Source organism: Nelusetta ayraudi, unplaced genomic scaffold (assembly GCF_046127955.1).
Source record: "Nelusetta ayraudi isolate G7.1 ecotype Tasmania unplaced genomic scaffold, CSIRO-AGI_Nayr_v1 ptg000135l, whole genome shotgun sequence".
In the NCBI taxonomy this organism is placed as follows: Eukaryota; Metazoa; Chordata; class Actinopteri; order Tetraodontiformes; family Monacanthidae; genus Nelusetta; species Nelusetta ayraudi.
Genome location: NW_027466185.1, coordinates 18,053,435 through 18,075,211, shown reverse-complemented (window position 1 = coordinate 18,075,211; position 21,777 = coordinate 18,053,435). Strand labels below are relative to the sequence as shown.

General features: G+C 44.8%; 1 protein-coding gene across 8 annotated transcripts in view; it reads right to left on the bottom strand.

Moving 5' to 3' along the window:
- The window catches only part of ptprua (protein tyrosine phosphatase receptor type Ua), a 219,305-nt gene that overhangs the window by 71,280 nt on the left and 126,248 nt on the right, over positions 1–21,777 (bottom strand). For all 8 annotated transcript variants that reach the window (XM_076011676.1, XM_076011680.1, XM_076011677.1 and 5 more), the window contains exons 5-8: positions 17,435–17,550; positions 12,191–12,362; positions 10,178–10,471; positions 920–1,240 (exon numbers count right to left, since the gene is read on the bottom strand). In XM_076011676.1, coding sequence (XP_075867791.1) covers positions 920–1,240; positions 10,178–10,471; positions 12,191–12,362; positions 17,435–17,550 — 903 coding nt within the window. The remainder of the gene's footprint in view (positions 1–919; positions 1,241–10,177; positions 10,472–12,190; positions 12,363–17,434; positions 17,551–21,777) is intronic.

The following is a 21,777-nucleotide window of genomic DNA, read 5'->3' as shown; positions in this document are numbered from 1 at the left end:
ATATACAGTACTTAGAAAAGTTACTTCCTCTCCCACCATAAATATGATAATTAAGTTTACATTCATAGTTTTTTCATGTCATATTGAACATTTAATGCGCAGGAGCCTGTGCGCCGTGAGTGAATGTGCCACAGTCAGTTGCAGCCAAACAGAACTGGAGAACTGGCAATGCCACGGCTAGCTGAACTGTGATTGGCTAAGCACTCGTGAGAGTTGGACAGACTGAACTATATTCAATGGTGAAAGGAGGAGAAGGTCAATTGCCCAATCATCTACAATTTGAAATGTAAATGTACGTGCTGCGTTATTGTTCAATTGTTTTGCTGTGTCATACTCTCAAAAACAAATGCAAACAATCTGTTTACAATTTTTTTTTCATTGAATCGTTTTTTTTCGTTATTCTTTTGTTGGTGTCTTATATGAAACGACAACAATGCGCAGTTTATTGGACAAACTTGTTTAAGCACACATAGCGTGCTTTTGCTGGACTTTGTTGGCTAATATCTTGAAATCAACCTTTATTTTTGAGTTTTGACAGTATTGATAGTATGAGGTGCATCATTGTGTTCTTGATGCACTGCAGAACTGAGAGGTTCAGAAGGTCATTTGTTCTGGCTCAATAAGACTGCACTACGGACCTTGTTAATGTGCACTTTATTGTACTGATAGCAGTTTTTTTTTTTAATTTATTCAATAATTTAGTATTTATCAACTTTATTGTGGTTTTAAGGGTGACTAAGAGTGCTACGTTGTGTATGGCGCACACTGTATGCGGCTCTATCTATCTATCCATCTATCTATCTATTTATCTATCTATCTAATTTAGGTAGGACTAAGTACGATGTCACTGAAGGCCGAGACGTGAAACGCAGGGCCCGCTGCTGTATTCAGGTGGACGGAGTTAAATGTGGACACTCACTGTCTTCCTCTGTCTGGAAGGTGACCTCTTTGCTCTCCTTCTTGCCCTCTGGGTTGGCCAACGCCAGCCGCACTTGGATGGAGCGGAACGGCGGCAGGTCCCTCAGCGTGAAGTGCGACGTGTTGCGGTCCACGGACAGACACTCTCGGACGGTGGCGTTGTTCCCTCCGTTGCCTCCCGTCGGCATGGAGTAGCGGTAGCACAGGGACAGGGAGTAGGTGTGGCAGCGGGTGAGGTTGTAGCCCAGCGGCTCCCACTGGAGAGACAGCTGGCGCGGCTGGATCTCTGTGGCCGTCAGACCCCGCAAGGCACGCACGGGCTCTGAAAGGGAAGGACAGAAGCACCGGACTTACTGGCCTGATACCTAAATGCCACTGAACCAGCGTTACTCAGGTGACTGAATGTGACAGACGACTGCCTCAACTACCACATTCAGGCCAACCAATCAGAGTTACTCAACCAGCATTCTTGGTGCATCACGTCATCAAGTCATCACTGTTGACTTTATGATTTTCTTAGAATGTATTTAAATAAATAAATAAATAAATAAATTATTGAATGAATGAATGAATGAATGAAAAGCCATTCAGTTTTGACTTAAACAAGAAATGTGCTGAAATGAGTCGGAATTTTAAGAACTATTGCGAATCAAAAAAAAAAAAAAAAATAGAGTTGGGCTTCACAAGATTGATTTAGCTCTGTATCTGAGTGATCCATTAAAGACGTGAAATGGTAAAATAAGTATATCGTTATCATCCCCATCTAGAAGGCATAAATTCACACTTTTACTTTACCGGCATTGCAAATGACACATTCCACAAGGTTTCATAACATGACTTGAAATTACCTTGAGAACAATTCATGCAGGCAGGTGAATTAACAAGAGTTGGCCTGCCCTGGCAAGGCCTGACTGGTCTGCAAGATTAATTAACTTGAATAAGGTAGTTAATAAGCGATGCCTGTATTCATGCCATTGCAGTGTTGGCTGAGTCTTGACCAGTCTTGATCAAAAACCCAGAGTCCGCCCAGTCAGAGACCGAGAGACGAGCCAGTAAAAGAGGAAGGAGGAAAATAGGAATAGGAAAATATGAAATGAAGATGACAGAATAGTTAAGAGGAGCTCAACAGTAAAGTGTGGCAGTTTGGCCCAAGGGACACCTTCAAAACAGGGGACAGTTAGCCCGACTTTTATTCGGATTTGGCTGCGAGGTTACAGAGGGGTGAATGAGTGGGCAAACATGCCTCTGGACACAAAGGAAGCGCGACGCAACCGTCTCCATCACCCCGAAGATGAATGAGGCCCCGCGGGGGACCGGTGCACGCCATTTGCAAAGGAATCAGCGGTGAAAGGCTCAAGCCAAATTAATGCTGTCATGTGTGAAAGCTGCAATTGCACATCTCAATGTCCCCTGTCATGACAAAATGTCCAATTCCATGGCGCGCAGCAGGGGGGGTTATTTCTGTCCGGAAGTCAACCCCGAATCTCTGAGCGTCTTGCCAAGACGTCAGATAAAAACCTCGCGGACGCCTGAGCCTGGCGGCGGCGCAGAGCTGCAGACTGCTGGGGGCGCTACACTCGGCTGTGCTGCTTCGCTAAACCCTGATCAAAAGCTGCCTTGTACGTTCTCGCAGCAATGTCAGGAGTGAGACATCAGCGCTATGGGGGGGCAGAGAGGAGACAGGAGTCCTGGGGAACCCCCCCAGGGGGGCACAACACACAACAGGGATGTAACGAAACAGACAGAGTGGGGTTCTTTCTGTGCCTACACCAGCTGATACCAAAAATGATTTTGGAGACATTTACGTTCAAGGGAATTTTTTGAGGGAAACAATATCGGGGTCAAACTGCATCTTCTCAGCCCAATGTTCTGATCTGGTGTCAGAGACGCCTCATGACCACGGTCACGAAAGTCCAGCATGTCAAAAACTTTGCCATGATTGATATTGACCTTCCTGACAACCTTTGAAGTCCGTCAGGGTTCTGGTCGGGAAGGAGCAGTTCACATGGTCTCTCTCACGGCACTGAGATCGTCTGATCAGACATATGACAGTCGGTAGAACAAGTTGCTTTCAATCAATGTTGAGGTTCTGGAAATGCCTCAACCTAGTTTGCACGGACACAGGTGGAACGTCTCAATTCAATTAGCTTCATGAATCTTGAGCTTTGTCTCTTTGCTATGTTCATACAATGTCTTGCTTTCCACAGAGTTCAACCTAACTACTGTAGGGATGCTCGACTAAGACTTTGGAAGACTGAGGGGTGAGGTAGGGACAACCCAACTAAAAGAGAAATAATTCATAAAGAACGTGCTCCAGCTCAGCTGTTTAGTCGGTTAAACATCTAAGTAGGTTAAAGATCTATTTCTCAAACATGCACAACACTGCACAAATCTCGGACTTGGATCATTCTGAGCGGTGGCAGCTCTGCCCCGCGAGTCTCCTCGACTGAGTGAACAGTTTCAGCCTCAGACACCATTAGTCATCATTACAGCAAGACCTGCGGCAGGCTTGGCCCTGTCCTCTCCGCCCGTCAGTCCTCCACCAGCCCCTGCCCCAAATTGACATTCAGCTTGATTAGCCTAATCAGAGGGATTAGCTAGAGGCATGAGGGAAGAGCGGAAGGAGGAGGCGGTGGCGGCAGTGGTGGTGGCGGCAGTGGGGGGGGCAGCAGAGATGAGCAGCTGAAGACATGAATGAGGGAGAGTCCCTGTGGGTTGCGCACATTTCATCTCATCCCCCTCGTCTTTAACAGCTGCCTCAGTGAGCTGCTGCCATTCCCTCCCGCCAGGAGCCAATGCTGGAATTATGATGGACCATCAGGGTGCACCCCTCCCCGGTACTTAGAACAAAGCTGCGCCGGGTTGGTCCGCTGACGAGTCTAATTTGTGTGAATTTCTGCAGGTGTCAATTTGTCGAGATGGAGCTCCTGATATTTAAATAATCTTGACAATCCCCGGCGTGTTGGAAACTTTGTGGGGAAACTGGATTTTGCTGAGCTGCGAAATAGAAGAAGTCTCAAATTAAAAAAAGAGTGTCAATCTTTTGCCCCACCATGTGATGCTTGTGCCTTAAAACTGAACAAAGAGGTCTGTGACTGGGTATACCCTTAAATGGGTCAAGGTAGGATGTCAAAACTAGTCAAATGGAAAGTTATTTTTCTTGTTAAAAGTTTAAGCCCCAATAATTGTCATATATCTATAAGTGTGTAAAATCTTTCACCCACATTTGACCCCTCCCCTGAGGGAGGGTGGAGCAGTAGCAGTGCCGTGCTGGGGTATCATTGGCTGGTCAAAACAACCCCTCTAGTCCAAACCTTGATGCTAAATGCCAAGCAGGGAGGCAAGGATTCCCAGATTTATAGTCTTTGGATTCAATCAGTATTCAAAATGAAAAGCTCCTCTGTCCAATTAGCTTGTCAATTTACGAGGTACAGGCTTCATTTCTTCCCATTTTTGCAGAATCTCTCTTCTACTCATCGCCTCTTTGACATCTTCTTCATGCAAGAGTTTATGGCAGGAGGCTTCACTTTTCAACCACTACTAACCACTTATACAACAGCCTATGGCACACATTGATGCAATGCAATTCACTCTCGCAAGCAGCGCTGTTTCTTCGCTTCACAATCGCGAGAATCATATGAGAGGGAGCTCAGACTGAAACCATTGCGACATTAAACTTCACTATTCTGTGACTTTAGAATGAATTTTGAATAAATGGAAACTTAATGCGCTCACGTCAACTGAATAGTAGTTGAAAGGTAGTAAGGTCCTAAGGGTAGGAAGTTCCAAAGGGTAGGGAGTAAGGAGGTACAAGTACTCTGTTACAGTACTTGAGTACATTTTCAGGTATCTGTATTTAAGTATTTTTTGACAACTTTTTACTTTTACTTTCTAACATTTCTACACAAACATTTGTACTATCTACTCCTTGCATTTGGTGGGGGGAAAAAAATCATGTTCCTTCCTTTTGTGTTTTGAAGTCTTCAAAAGAAACAAATTCTGTTAAAAATAACCCACTTCTTATCATGGTAGTTACTGTTGCTTGAATATCCACTTAAACAATAGCAACTCCTCTATGCTGCTGTGTAGTTAAGTATAAAAGTGGATCATATTTCAGAGGTAGATTATTTGAAAGTACCTTCGCTTTGGGGTCACTGTTCAGTATGTTTTCAGTACAGAGAAAACCAAACATTTGGAGAATTACATTAGTTATTGTTAGTAAGTGTAATACTTTGGCCACCTCTGGTGAGTCCTACAGGCCTGGCTCAATAAAGCGGCAGGTTCACTTCTGACTGAGCAAATTAAGGCACTGGGAGCCGAAGATGATGTCACCTGAGGCTCAGGCTCATTCGATCGTCACTTATGAGCCGCTGTAATCTTCTTAACGTGCAAGAAAGCGTCAATTTGAAGGCGCACAAAGGCCCTCGTGCGTAACAATGAGTCGCCCTAACAAAAAGCAGACACGAGCTCCTCATCGGACCTTCTGTCCCGCCGCTAGTCAGCGGGAAAAGTCGTGGCGAGCCGACGAGTCGCTGCGCCGCGAGTACATTGATCTCGCTGACACATTAGCACGTCAAAGTCAAAGCCGTCCACCGTTTTGTAGCGACGGTGGGGCTGCCTCCGCCACCGCGGGGACGTCGCCGCTTCAGACCAGAGCAATCGGATTTGACAGGAGGTGGGTGAGCGAAAGCCGCTGACGAGAGAGAGGGAGTGGATCAAAGAGCGTGGCAGGTGACAGTGGGGTGTCACGTCGTCCATCTGACAGAGTGGCAGGAGGGTCTCTATCTTTTTTTATTCTTTTTTTTTTTTTTTTTTTTTAAGCCGGTGCTACAAGACACATGAAAGAGAAGAGACGACCGAGCATTCTTTCCCTTTTTTTTCGACACGATTTTTAACGTCATTCGCTGTTCTACGCGCTGCAGCCCTTGCATGTAGATGAGGGCGGTTATTTATTTATTTATTCGAGGCACGCAAGACTGGGATCAATAAAAAAAAAAAAAAAAGAGAGAGAGAGAGAGAGAGAGAGAGAGAGGAAAAAAAGGAGGGAGCCTCAAAAAGCCGCCCACCCCACCACGCTGAAATAACAAACACCTTTTGCTGCAGGGCGAACTACAAGCTGTTCTGAGGCAGCTTCCAGCCGGGCGCATCGTCGAGCGTCAGAGCACAAAGAGACTCTGAAAACAGTTTGTTGACTCTTTCAAGATCCCCCCCCCCCCATTCGCACACCTATTAGGGGACTCATTAAAATCCGTGTCGTGCAGCGAGATAAAGAACAGAAACGGCAACTTTTTCCATATTTAAAAGGCACTCTTTTCATTCCTTCCTTAATGATATCAGATTTATTTATTTTTTTGTTACCGAAGTTCAATATTCTCCCTGAGACAGCTGGCGAAGGCTCCAGCACCCGCCGCGAGCGACCCTGAACGCAGGAGAAGCGGCGATTGCAAGCGGGATGGTGTGGCGCACGACAATACAGCGGCATTGTTCCAACAGAACCATTTGGCGAAATAAGAGGAATTCTGCCACTGTGTGTGTGTCTGTATAGTAGAAAACCACCGAGATGCTCATCTTTATGTACCAGTTTGCCTGTACACGTTCTCCAATTACCTGTTCGCACCTGCCGCAGCATCACGGAGGCATTGGTGGTGGTGGGTGGGGTGTAGGCTCCCAACGTTAACGTAACAGCACCCAGGGAGAGATGCTCAGCAGCGCTATATTTGCATTTGCTGCGTGCAAAGCTGCAAAACTATTTGTGGACTGGATGGAAATACAGTCAACACTTGAAGAAAACAAGAACCAATTGAGGGAAAATGAGATATGATCATCGCAGGGGGCATTTATTTAAAAAAGACTGCAAGGGAAGCTCAGCTTCCCCTTAAATGTAAAAATAAATAAATAAATATGTATCAGTCTGTTTCTATGTGGCCCTGCGATGAACTGGCGACTTGTCCAGGGTGTCCCCTGCCTTCGCCCTAAGACAGCTGGGATAGGCTCCAGCAGACCCCCGTGACCCTGAGCTTGGGACTAAGCGGGTATGGAAAATGGATGGATGGAAATATGTGTCAAATGTGTACTGTTGTGTTTGCATTTCATTAACATCAAAACTGCATTAGAATGTGTTCAACTTCAAGACGAGTTCAGCAGAATCAGGATTTTTTTTTCCCCCCTTGTGTTTCCGTAGCGCCATCGTCCATTGGAGCTGAGCTTCAATGGTCTTCAACAGCGCAGCGCATGATCATTTTTTTTTAACTGTTTTGAGTTTAGCCCCGCCCTGGATTTAGTCAGAGAAGAACCGCTGCTCATTCAGTCCTATCTGCTTTTTGATTCCGATGAATGTACTGTAAATAAAACACCATCATTGTCCTCTTGCTTCAGTAGGCACACTTGTCTATAATAGTTTGAATTTAATTGGTTTGTTCATAAGATAGACCGAAAAATAAATGGACAAATTGAATGCTGAGGCCAAAAATGAGCTTCCCCTCTTTGAATCACCAGCAACCAACCACAGGATCATGGGTGCGATGTGCTTGCAGGTAAAAGGGAAAGAGTGAAAGAAAACGTGTACGTGGTTGCCGTGTTGTCTGGTTTAGAGTGAGCGGCACCGAGGAAAAGACAGGAAGCGGAGCTGGAGGTGGGAGTGACCAGGCAGCACAGCATCAGGAATGAGGACATCAGAGAGACAGAGCGTGTTAGATGTTTTCAAGATAAAGGCAGAGTGAGATGGTTTGGACAGAGGAGGGACAGTGAGTATGTGAGTGGAAAGATGCTGCTGATGTTGGAACTGAAAGAGGAGATTTACAGATAGATAGATAGATAGATAGATAGATAGATGTACTTTATTGATTCCAAATTGGGAAGCTACACTGTTGCAGCACTAAAAAAAAAAAAAAAAAAAAAAAAAAAAACAGTACAAAAAATGTCTTGATTTTCAACTTTAACATCAACGCCTGCTGCGAGTACACAGAGCCTCGGCTCCTACAGGTTCGCATGCATGTCGGCAACTTTACCTGACCGCATGTGCACTGGACTAAAACTACCAACATGTCAAAACAGTCCCACAGAGTCAGGTCCTGTCCACACGGGAACGTTACCTTTTTTTTTTTCTTTCCCGGGGTCGAAAAAAGTTGCGTCCACACGCTGGCAGATGGAAACGGAACGGTGGGTGAAAACGATGTAATGCGTATGCCACACCGAAACGTGGCGCTGTTAGATGCTGACACAGGCAACGGACCCAGAATATAAAAATAAGCCCATTTCCGCTACACGCCAAACACAAAAAAGAAACAATGGCGAGTGGAGGGAAAAAAACTGAGTCTCTTGTGTGGACCGACGACGAGGTGGAATTACTGTCACACTGGATTATAAATCCGCTCGCCGCCATCGTTATTGTTTGTGCCGCTGCTGCCGCATTGCATGCCTTGTTTTTTCCGGACGACATGACAGTGACTGTGCGACGACGTCATAGTTTTACAAGGAAAAGCCGTTTTCACTGTCCAGATGGCAACGATGTGACAACGACGAAACGATTTTCCCACTCTGGGACCCGTTTTCAAAAAATACCGTTTCGGAGGACCAAAAACGCCGTCGCCATATGGACGAAACGCCATAACGGTTAAATACTTAACCGTTTCCACCAGAAAACGTTCCCGTGTGGACAGGACCTCAGACTGTGTGCACTGATCAATCAACAGCGTAAATTTCACAATTCAACCTGACGAGTGGAAATAAAAAGTCTGTTGACTTGGAAAAAAAAATAATAATCTGTGCGACTGGCTCAGGTTTGACCTACTTTCTGAGAATGCTAGCAGTTCGGAAAATTTTGTTGATGTGTCAAGACATTTGCCAAGAACACATCCTTCCAACTTCTCTGATTTATTGATACATGCTTCTTGGAAAAAGTCAAAAACAAAAACATTTTCTGAAATGGAACACGAAAACAAAACATCAGAACATTGACAGATGAGGAATTATTTTTAGCGAACCAAATTTTGAGGCAATCCATTCATTAGTTTGGAGAGAAAATACAAAGACCCAGTGATAGCCATACAGCCTTAGATAACAAAACTGATCATCTGTTGTAGCCACCACGTGTTTGGAACCTGACAGAAAATGGCCATGAGGCCATATCAGTCAGAGGAACAACAAACAACCAAAGCAGGATACTGGTGCCCTTTGCAACATCACAAAAGGCCGATAAGCAAAATGGCATAGGAGTCATCATGGTGCCAGACATTGTTTTGCGTATTACCCGAGATTGGTTTCATGGTCAGCGCCATCTTGAGCTTCCAGTTGGTTTTGAATCCAGAAGATTACATATTTTGATAAGTGGGTGGTACCAGAGGTGAACAATGACTTGAGCGGGAATGCAGTGTGTGCCACAATGCCCGTCAATCCACTGATCAGCCGACTACCCTTGGCAACCAACCATTCATTCATTCATCTTCTATACCCGCTTAGTCCCGAGCTCAGGGTCACGGGGGTCTGCTGGAGCCTATCCCAGCTGTCATAGGGCAAAGGCAGGGGACACCCTGGACAAGTCGCCAGTTCATCGCAGGGCCACATAGAAACAAACAACCATTCACACTCACATGCACACCTACGGACAATTTAGAGTCTTCAATTGACCTCACATGCATGTTGTTGGACTGTGGGAGGAAGCCGGAGAACCCGGAGAGAACCCACGCAGACACAGGGAGAACATGCAAACTCCACACTCCAAATCGAAGAAAACAACCCATTCAATTACTTTTCTTGAAGGTAAGGTTTGCAAAGGGAAGAATCTAATGCTCCTTCCTGTATTGACATTCATTCATTTTCAGTCTTTTTGCAACCATTTCTGGCGGTCCCTGCTGGCCAAATGACAGAATGCAGGTTGATCTTTTTATACATACTGAAGACATCAAATATATGACAGAGATATGTGGATTACTGTGGGGAAAAAAAAAGTTAAATACCTCATTATGTTTTGTTATATATCATTTATATGAAGGGTTGCTATTCTAGATAATCTAGAATAGCAACCCTTGTATGAGTTATTTCACAATTTTTTGTTGAACACATATTCCATCTGTGTTCATTCATAGTTTTGATGCCTTGAGTGATACAGTCAGCGGTAGCACACTTTGCGGAGTGCTTTTTTCTATCTTTTCACTGACTGGACTGAAGACACCGACACTGAACTACAGAACCTCATCACAGTCCTTTTTGATGGATGCCACTTTAAACCGGGAGAAGAGATTTGAGTCTCGACCCGACTCACCTGCACACTTTGTCCTGCTGATGAGCGGCGGCCCCGGAGCCCCCGTGCCGCCCTCCCCCGGCCGGGTGAGCAGGACACTGATGCGGTACTCTGTGTCCGGCTCCAGATGCCACACCTTGTAGGTGAGCGACCCGACGCCGTGGGTCTCGGTCAGCATGGAATGGCTGGCGCGGTACTGGATTTCCCGCCGGATGACCGGTCCGTCCCCCACGATGGAATTGGTGTTGAGCTGGATGATGAGATACGTGGAGCCCGATCGCACGAGCTGCGGCGGTGCGATCGGAGTCGGGGGAACTGCGAGATGAATAGAAAGTGTAAGAATGAAGCATTTTGACCGCAGCCCCCCCTGGACACAGCGGCATCAACCAAAGTCAAAGTTATTTTCTGCGCAAAACAAGTGGCAAATCATTTTAGAAAGGGGCAGACGTCAAGGATTTCTGTCACTCATTTCTCCATTTTTTTTGTCAAGTCATTTCAATCATATTATTTCTGCTCCGCTATAGCATTGAGTTGGAAAAAAAAATAATAATAATCGCATGGGAATGAGAGACGGAGACTCTTTTGAAGGCTGTAAATTCCTAATTTTCCCTCTAACGATGCTGAATAAGAGCTGATTTGCATGAATAATAGTATGACTAATTCTGTCCCTTCTGAGGAAAAAAAAAACCCTTGATGAATAATAATATGGCCCTTACTTATCAAACCGAGCAAACGTAGTCGATTCATTAAAAAAAGGTCCAATGAGAGGACAGCTGCGAGTGGACCAAGAAGAAGGTTGCGCGCCGATTCCAGACACTGCAGCTATTTCAACTTAAAGACTGATCATTTCCGGGCATAAGCCGATTTGCTTCACTTTCTTTCTGCTTCCTTCCTCGCTGACGTGACTCACCATCATCTAGGTAGGTCAAAAAGAAACGACTTTTGAGTAAAACCACCAAAGTTGGGAGGACGCAGTTTACTTCCAATGCAAGTATTTGTACGTAACCTGTAAATGTATGAAAATGTATGAAATCTCCTGACTTCAGACTAAATGCGCTTTCCAAAGACTGTCTCTGTGTGATGAGGGCACAAAATGTCAATATCTGATTGGCTGTGGATGAAGATGCTGCCCTACTAGGACTTCTGCTTATTTCTCTGCATGAACCGTCAATGCTTTTCATCCTATTTTGGGAATATTTTGTCATATTTTTTTTGTCATATTTTGTCTTGTTGGTTTTTATATCTCAGACAGATTTTTTAAGTTTTTTTTTTTTTTTTTTTTACCTGACCTGTCTGAGATACAAGAACCAACGAGAAAGTAATTGCAAGAAAAGACGGAATGAATTTAATTCAGCAAATATTTTGTCCGTTTTTTAAAGCGTAGTTGCTATGTTGCCTCTTTGTGTGTAGTATAGCGCCCCCCTGTGTCTGCGTCTTCATCTCTCTTCCACGTTGTGAAGACGTGCACATTAGGCTACTTGGCAGCTCTAAATTGTCCTTAGGTGTCCGAGTGTGAACGGCTGTTTGTCTCTATGTGCGATAAACTGGGCGGCTTGCCAGGGCTGTGACCCCCCCGCCTTTGTGCCAAAGACGGCCGGGATTGACTCCGTCCGCTTCCCCCCCCCCCCCCCCCAATCCTCCTCGCCAACACCGCCACCCAACACCACCCCACCCCCCCGCGACCCTGAGAGCGGCAGCAGAAGCGACAGACTTGATATTTGCTATTTTTAACCACTCGTTCCTCAGACGCATTTCTGTGCTAGGGAAAAAAAAAACAGTATTTCTTTCCCATTTCCATTGTTCTGCCTGCAAAAACTTCCCTTTGAAACCGGTTTCAAAATGGCGAACCTTTTGAAGAGTGCAAACTGTCTGTGATTTCGTCTGTCTTCTGCATGCTGTAACAAACAGTGAAAGGAACGTGGGAGGCTGAGAGGCCGCAGTCGTCTGCAGGCTGCCAGATTAAAAAAAACGCGCTGCATCACGGGAGCAAAGCTGTTAGCAAAGCAAAGCACCCCCGGGGGTTCGGACTCTCACCTCTGACGATGAGCTCCCCGAAGTTGGAGATGGAGGCGCCCAGCGGGGAGAAGGTGATGCAACGGTAGAGGTCCTGCTCGCCGCGTTGCGCCTCCACGTGGAACGTTGCCATCAGCCGCTTGTGGCTCAGGTGAGCCAAGGCGGGAGTGTCCAGCACGGCGCCGTTCCTCCGCTTTGACGGCCAGACAAAAGACCACAAAGAGAGATATCAGCTCGCAGAACGATGACGGGGAACCCGGTGAGAGTGCGTTTGCCCTAACAGCATTTTGAAGGGTTTGGACAGGCTGTAAAGCAGGCGACGAGGCAGAGGAGGAAATAATGTCTTAAATTAGCAACATGGCAAGGCGAGATAATGAATGCGATAAATGTCACCGGTTCGAAAAAAGGTGGCGATGACTCGCGGCTCCCCGGGTTGCTGTTTCCAGCAAAGGCGAAAGGATGGAAGTGACAGCTCGGCATCCGCGGCCGGGCTAACGTGTCAAACGCTTCAGGCCGCCTGCCACCGCTGTGCACCAAACTCCCCGGCATAATAAGCAGATCATTACATAAAGCCCCGTTCTCCTCCGAGCAGAGGTGGCAAAACTAGTCAGATTCTAGACTTTAGTAAAAGTCAGTGAGCCATTATTGAAACTTTGCGATTTTAATCATTTATAACCAAGTTTCCTACATTTTTATCTGTGACCCCAAAGTCGAGGTCATTTAAAATAACCTCCCTCTAAAACATGATCAACTTTTATATTAAACTCCACTTCGGGCAATAGCAACTATACTAAATAATGAGAGAATTAATTTGAACAGAATCTTTTAAACACAAAAGTAATAAGCATGTTTTCTGTTTTCCGATGTCAGAAGTAGAAAGTAAAGATATTTGTGTACAAAAGTAAGGCGTAAAAGTAAAAAGTTGTCTCACCTCAAGTAAAGTACACATACCTGAAAAATCAACTGAAGTACAGTAACAAAGTATTTGTAGTATTCCGTTACTTCTCACCGCTGCCTACAAGTGAGTAAAGCAGTCAAATTTAAGTAAGACGGATTTTCTCGGTTGAAGCAACAATTTTACACACAAAGCAGTGAGCATGTTGCTGTGTTTTACTTGTTTTTGCATGTTTCAGTACTTCATAAGTAGTGATATTACTATTATTATACTGTGAAATGACATACGATACGTACAATACGATTGTTTTACAATTGCTCGTTACTGCAATTTTATGATCTATTCTGCGTAAGGCAGAGTTGAAACTAGAACAGCAACTGTTACGAAGCCGTTTGATCAACGTTCACAAGTGTGGGGCTTGAGTTTCTTCAGTCGAGCGGAAGAGACGAAGCTAAATGCTGTTTTTCGCTTTTCCCTCTTGGGGTTTCGACTGATCCGTCCATTCTTTAATAAAAGGGCCCCGCGGAATCCTTCCCCGTCGACGTTTGCCAAGTGGAGCGACGGGCAAATTGTTCTATTTTCAAACGGGCGAACGTGAAGCGCCCACCTGCAGCCTCTTTAAAGCAACCGAAACGCCTCCGCTTGCCAAGTGCGGCGTCACTCTGGTCGCTCTGGCGGCGAGCCCCCTCGCGTCGTCTCGTAATTAAGAGCTGGAGCCACGACCGACCGAACACCCGACTGACTCCCCGTGTTTTATTTGCACGGCGGGAAGGCGTTGATGTTCAAGATGTAAACAGCGCGTGAGGCCGTCTCCTTCCTGACACCACCAGCGACGCTCGGGCTAATTGATTAAGAAGCCTTCCGCAAACAATTTGTTTGGACGACCTAAATGGAAAAGGAGCGCGGGCCGGTCCGGGAGGAACCTCGGCGGTGCCAGCCACATCAAAGAGGAGGCAGCAATTAGCAGCCTCGGTGATGATGATCAAACAGGCCCCCCAACAACAAATGGAGGAACAGAAGGCGCTAATGGTTGGAGATACGTCTCTCTCTCGCCCTCTCTCTCTCTCTCTCTCTCTCTCTCTCTTTCTTTCTCTTTTATTTTAGCTGTGAGCAGAGTTTTTTTTTTTTTTCCCTTAATGAGCCTCAACAAAAGTCGGTGTTAAGTTGGGCAGAGAAGTTCATGTACATCCTCCTGTCAAACTGAGGTAGGAGGTAACAAAGTACAAATACTTTGTGACTGTACGATGGTAGATTTTTCAGGTATTTGAACTTTACTCTCTCTTTCTGACGACTGATGTTGGGATACAAACATCCGTACTTTGTGGTCCTTACGTTGGAAAAACATGCTGGTTACTTTTGTGTTTGAAAAATACAAATTCTATGAAAAGTTATTCACTTATTATTGTGGTTGTTGCTGCTTGAAGTCGAGCCATTCGCACTCTGCTCTTGTGTAGCTCATTATAAAAGTGGATCATAGTTTAAAGAGAAAACTTCGGCATTGGGTCACTGTTCAGTACATTTTCAGGACAGAGAAAAATTAAAATGTAGAGAGTAACATTGTCTATTCGTGTGTCAACATCCAATAATGGCTCACAACTATTACTGATTACAGTTTGCTTGTGCTGCAGTTGAAATAGAAAAAAAGTAACAATAAATCCTGGCATTGAGAGTAGCAGAGCTGTGATCCAGATCCTGGTCAAACAATTTTTTTCATTTTTGCAAAATCATTAATAAATGTAGTGTTTCATTAATAGAAAAAAAAAACAAAAAGCACTTCTTCTTATAACCACATCTGAGAACTTAGTAAAGGACTTGAATCAGTACTTTTTTTACTTGAGTATTTTTTTAACACAAGTATCTGTACTTTTACTAAAATACAGAATGTGAATACTTTTGCCACCTCTGCTGTCAAATGACCAAAAAAAACTATGCATATAATAATCTTTGGAATGTTCATCCATGTCTCAATCCGTGCACTCAGCTCAGCTCAGCTCAGCCAACAAGGTGGCTAAGTAAAACGGGACTCTCTCACATGCCAGCCATCTTCAGAAGGCTTCCGCAGCCGTCGTTTTTCAAACGCACTCCGATGTGCAGGTTTCAAGGCCGGACGAAGAGTGGAGGAATTTTGAAGACTAATATTAGCCCTGCGTTCAATCCAGAGAAAAACGAAAGCAATTATTGCAACTTTTTCTTTCGGTAAAACCGATGAGCCAAGTTTGAACCCTGGTTCATTCACCTTGCGCATCGTTAAACACGTCGTTACGGTGAAACGGCTCCAGATCAGATGAGGTGAGTTTATTTTTCTCCCTCGTTTCGTGACTCAGTGCTGCGCTCCCGTAAATGTTGGAGCACGTGTGGGCGTTGTCAGCGGGAGACGATGCGCGGGAGCCGAGATGTCCCGGTTTAACTCTGCCGAGTCCCACACCCACGTTTGCAACTGCTGCATCTCCTTCTTCTTCATCAAAAAAAAAAAAAAAAAAAAAAACCTTGAAGCCTCTGAAAAACACGCTTTCAAGTCTCTAACTTGGGCAACAAGCTTTCAGAACCCCTCGAGCTCATGTGAGGCGTTTTTTTTTTTTTTTACTGAAAATGTTGCATGCATTGGAAGAGTGCAATTCAATTCAATAACTGACTGTCAGGTCAGTTATTGAACTGCTATGGGGTAAAATGTAACCCCGTACTACCTGCTGCATAGTCCTGTTGCCCAAGCGATTGGACAACAGGCACTCACCAACCTGCACTGAACCAGCGTGGTGAGCAAGGTTCAATCCCACAACATGACAACAAGAGAAGGCCGGAAACGCGTGGACCCATGTGGCCCGAGATCGCCAAGCGTGGAAGCAGATGTGGAGGCCACCCGCCAGCAGTGGCGTGACAGGCTGAAATTGATTGATTGAACTGATGCCATTTGTGGAACAAAGGAGTAAAACTCAGGAAGCATGTGGGGAAGTTTCAGGTGTGGCATCACCCCCACGTTTTATCTCTTTTGAATTTTTTTAAGGTGAGTTACCAGAACACTTGGACACAAGTTGCGTCAATCAGTTTGAGGGTTTGGCAAAATCCTTTGGATGTGTCTTTTTTAACCATCTGGTAAAAAAAAACAACAACCATTTTTTAGTTTGTTTTTTTTTAAACCAGGAGGTGTGCACAGTTGTGCACAATTGTAAATCACGTGTGCATTACTCTCAATTGCAGTCTTGCTATATTGTGTTGCCATTCACTTGTGTAATTTGTGAGCATACCAACACATTCCTATCAACTGTATCTTTTTACTGTTGAAATAGCTAATAAACCTAAACCTAATACTTGCACTTCTTCCAATCTTGAACTTGCATTTTGTCATAGCTGCACTTTTTGACACATTCCAGTGTATCTAATGTTTTACTTTCTTTCCGAAGCATTCAGTTTGGAGCCTCTTTGGAAAGACACACCTGGTTCAAATCCCTTGTTTGCGTGCACAAACTAGGCCAATAAAGTTGATTCTGACTCTGATATTAATAGCGATACAGCTTCAGCACCCTGCATTTTATTGTCCTCCTCTTCTCCTGCTTTTCACGGGCAGCATCCAGTATTGGCTTCCTGGTTTAGTCACAACGAAGAGGAAGCCACTCGGTAATTGAATTCTAAGAGTGGAAGCCCACTCGTAACGCAGCTAAAATCTTTTGGAGGACGACTGGATGAGCTTTATAACAACTGAAACCTTTGTGATGTAGCTGCTGTGCAAGGTTACTCTATCAGGCGCCAGTATTAAATTCAGTTTTTCTGGCCTTCTCTTCCAGGTCCGCAATAATAGTCTGGAAATAGTCTGATATTGCCAGTCGCATTTTGAGTTTTTTTTTTTTTTTTTTCCCCCATGTTCTTTTTTTTCACAATGCAGTTTGGGTGGCTGGAGTGAATTACACCTCAGGGGAATTCATTCCATAAAAAAGGAGACAGCACTTGAAGCAGGACCAAACAGACTCTCCTACTTCCCCGCCGGCTGGCGGGATACTTTATGTTAGCCGCCGCGCTCGCGCAAGCTTTATTTTTCCGGCGCAACAGTCGTGGATCACGTGACTTGGCTGCGCTGCGAGAAAAAGCTCGAGCAAAGAGCAGCTTATATAAAAACTTATGTGGGAGTTTGGCCAGCGGCTGAGCATGCAAATAATACGACTCTGAGCTCTCCTCGGATGAGGCCGTCAGCGAAACGCAGAACACGCGAAAAAACAACTTCTTTATCCTCTTTTTTTGTTGCCTCCTCCTCCTCCTCCTCCTCCTCCTGCTCTTCCTCTTTGCGCACACATCTCCAGCCTGATTCTATTACCCGGGTGCTGACATGCTGACTGACTGTTTTGGCGCGGCGGATAATAAAAAAGACGACGCGTACTCACCTCGAGGAGGAAGGGCTCGGTCTCGGAGACTTTGCCGGTGGCGACGCACTGGAACGAGGCATTCTGCCCGGCGTTGACCTCCACGTCACCCAGCCGAGAGAAATGAGGCACCTTGTCTGAGGAAGTAAACACGGAGACAAACAAAGACACACACACACACACACACACACACACATGAGTAAAAGGAGCACATCTGGAGGGCCATATCACTGTGTAGATATATCAAGATATACCAAGATTTGATAGATAATGTATTCAGAGTCTGAGCGGTATGGAGGATCTCAAGAGCAAGTCCGCAAATGGCCATAAAGTCAAGTCTTCTGAACGGGCGATTGTACAAAGAAAAACAACCATTGTTTAGCGATTATTTGAAGTAGATCGTCAACACAAATGTCGAAGGTCACATCTTTTTTGTTGAAAGAATTCCCTTGAGGGACTTTAAAGGTGCAGAGATTTTGAAGAAGAAACAGCCACATCAAGTGGTTACATTTCAGATTGCAGTATCTCTCATTCTCCCTCCCCCTCCTGAGCTTGTCAGTGAACTACGGTGGCCTGCACACCGAAACCTAGATAGGTACCTTGTCCACCTTCGTCTTTGTTGGTTATTTGAGGACCATTGCATTTTCGTTTTAACCAATATAAAAATCATAAATAAAACACAATATTACACACCTTTCCGAGGCATTTTGATCAAATAGGAAATTTGCCACCGGAAGCAGCAAAAGGTTTTGAGGGTAAAAACAGCCAAGGAAATGGTTCTCTCTGGATAAACTGTGAGCCAACATCAACAGCAGCCACACCGCTTTTAGGACTGAGAAGCAAATGGCCCGACCACCATTTCACAGGGTATTTCTCCCAATGATAATGGCTGGCGGAGCCGAGGAAACGCAAGTCTGTCAAGCTAACGTCTGCAAGAAAATCATAACTTCGGGCAACGGCGCAATTTGAGTTTTTTGAAGTGCTGGACCTTTATAAAAAAAAATTCAACCTTGTGTTGTGTCATAGTGCGCGACTGTTTGACCACAAGTTTTGCTTCCAAATTTACTGAAAGTCAAACACAGCCAAACAGGGAGGCAGAATGAAGAAGATGAATAAAAAAAACACATATGAGCTGCTTGATGTTCGAACGCCTGTAGCCATGCACTCTTTTCCCAAGACGAATCCTGCGGCGAACTGTCGGTGTGCGCTAGATTTACATTTGCGGCACCATATGGCAGACCATCAAAAGGCATCCACATCCGAGCAGTTCAGAACAGTTGTGTCTCATGTGGAGGTTTTCATGTAAATCTATTCAAATGGGCTTTCAAGGCAGGCGCTTGCTCAAGCAGAGAAGATGAATGAGTTTCTTTTTTTTTTAAATACATTGGTGTGCTTTTTTGTGCTGTTTACATTCTGTTTATTGTTGCACACTGAGCGCATTATGTCTCCTAGGAAGATCAAACGAAAGGTGCGTGAAACAGTACATGTACGGGTCTGAACGAAGTGTTTAAAAACTTGAGAGTGGTTTTAGGAGTCTTCTCTCTTGAGGGTTTCTCGTCTCCATGAACTTGTGACTGAGTTACTCCTGCTACCGCTGGCCTGCTCTAAAGAAGAGACTGCTTTTGTGACAAACTTTGTATTTACCAGGTTACCAACTGCATTAAATTGTTGACTGTAAAAAGGCGGGCACCGTAAAGGTACTAAAAACTTGCATTCTATCAACTGGCCAGTAGGAACTGTCAAAGTTGGTTGCAAAAACACAAAATATTACCAGTTGACGACACGGAAAGGAGCACTAGAGTCACACTTTGACAGACTGGTTGTTGTTTTTTTTGGTCTAAATCTGGAGAAAACAAACAAACAAAAAAAAAACACGATTGGGTTCTAATGTTCATTTTGTCTGATTTCGTCTAATCTTGGGTAAAACGGCCATGAAGTGGTGGGTGCAGCTAAAGTCTTGTAGCCAAGAGCAGTCGGCTTACCAGAGGGTGGGTGGGCATTGGAGCACATGCTGCACTCACGCTCCAATCATTGCTCACCTACGGTACCGCCCACACACCCAAAAGTTCCACTTCCAAAACTAACCACAAACTCAAGATGACGTTGACCGTGAAACAAATCTTTAGGGCTTCAGAAAAGGTTTTTGCAAACCAGCGAGTGAAGTCACAATGACTCCGTCCATCTTTATACACTGTCAGTGGTTTTAACTCAGTCCATCCTTTCCTAACTGGCAATAAGGCTGAGCAACGGACAAACAAACTACTCAGTTCCTAACAGCAGCCCGGCATGAAATGAAAGTTGCTCTGGGAGTGGGCGAAGCATGTGCGCACCTATGGATTTTTGGAAACTCAGGGACTCAAATGACTCAAACACCCAATGGTTTGATGGGTGACTCATACAAACTAAAAAAAAAACAGTGCTATGTAACAGACCCTGCTTACCATACAGTATATCCAGAATATTTTAGAGAATGACATGTAAGAACTGCTCATGAAAAGGTTGTAAGGTGTGCGCTTCTTTAAAAAAAAAAAGAAATAACTATTTTTTAAATTTTTTTTCTTTTATCTGGTGTTTCACTCTAGTTACTACAGGCAGGTGAGAAGTATCAGCTTCAGCTCCCCTGCTGGATCCAAATTAGCACATGCAATTTTAAGGTGTCTCCTCATTAAAAAAAATCCATCAACATACATTCATACGCATATATACACATACTGTACAAATACCATTGTGGAAAACGTTTTTGGACAACCTTCAATTTTTACTCATCCCAATTATTGAGACTGTTTTGGTGTTTCAAAAGGTTTTTGGCAGCATCAGGGGCACACAAAAAATTTTAATTATTATTTTTTTCTTGTTCAGAAATCCAGATTTAGATTGGGATTTAGATTTAGAAAGGTCAATTCCAGTACCTCTTGTACTCTGGATGCCCTGCAAGAAATGTCATCTGACTGAAACATCCTGTTCTCAATTGCTTGATGGAACAGTGGACATGCAGCATGCGGGCGAATGTTAGTGACTGCACTAAAATAAACGGCACTTCAAGACCTGAAGGTCAGGTGGGTAATTATTATTTTTATTTTTATTTTTTTTCCAGGAAGCCCGGTACCTACAGAAGCCTGTCTGACTGAGTGTCTTGCATTTAGAGCACTGTCAGACGAGCTTCCTTTAAGGACACCTATGATGCTTTGCACAACCGTCGGAGTGGAACGAACAGAGAAAATGTTGGAGGTTTGTTCAGCCTGATGCGGATGTGATGGAACACCGGTCCGGTCGGCAACGGGAGTGAGACGGGCTCGACTCGGCCCCCTGGTGGACGACGAGAGAATAGTCAGCCACGGCAATATTTGAAAACATGTATGAGGACTGTGAGTGTATTGTGACCTCAAGCAACATTAGTTTTAAGACTACTTGCAACGTACAACCGCTGAATCGTGTTGATGAACTGTTAGCCACCACCGCTAACTCCGTGCTCTGCTTGTTATGTGTGTTGTGTTCGCTAGCAGCGAAACTGAAGAGGCAGCGATTTTGACTCGCAAGTTTCACTCCTTATAGCGATGTTCACGCTGCCAGCATGGTAACATCGGTTGCATAGAGCTCTTCCTGCTTTGTGCTTGGTGTGGACGTAAGTTGTGCAGATATTCTTGTCTAATAATAAACGACTCTATGACTGAAGTGATCGTTTAGGCGTACATATTTTCTCTGCTCGGACAGTGTTTTGATACAAGTCAACAGTATGAAACCAAATCATTCTAAGCCCTATTAAAATGTCTCGCAAAAATACAAAACAAAAACAGGGTCAGTACACAAAGTAAAATATATTTCCGGGGACACGGAAGGCACAAAAAACATCCAGGGACTTTCGGTCCGCCTCGTGGCCGTAACTAACCCCGCGCTGGGTCCGTACGAAGCTGGATTAGCCGCTAAACAGCTGCTAAAGAGTGAAGCCTTCACGACGGTAAGCGTTTAAATTGTGCCTGTTTCCTAAAGTTTGCCGTTTACTCTGAACTCCTGCACCGGCACACTGAGGAAGTGAGGCTCAGCAGCGACCAATCACAGCGGAGTGGGCTGGGCGGGGGGCGTACACGGAGGAAGCCGGGGGTGGAGTGAAGTAAAACAGACCGTTTTCGCGGGATGCAGGAAATACGAGGAAACGAGCAGCGAGATACACAGATCTACAAAGCTTTTAGTGCGGGTGACCGTGTGTTGCTGCTCTGGAGGGGCCAGAAATCAAATACAAAAACCCAGAAATTAGTAGAATAGGTCACCTTTAAAAAATGGCGACGCAAGATGGCAGCTAAGCAGGAGCAAGAGTCTTATTGCTCGATCTATAATCTCATGAGGACCGTTCTCAGGGCAGGAACACC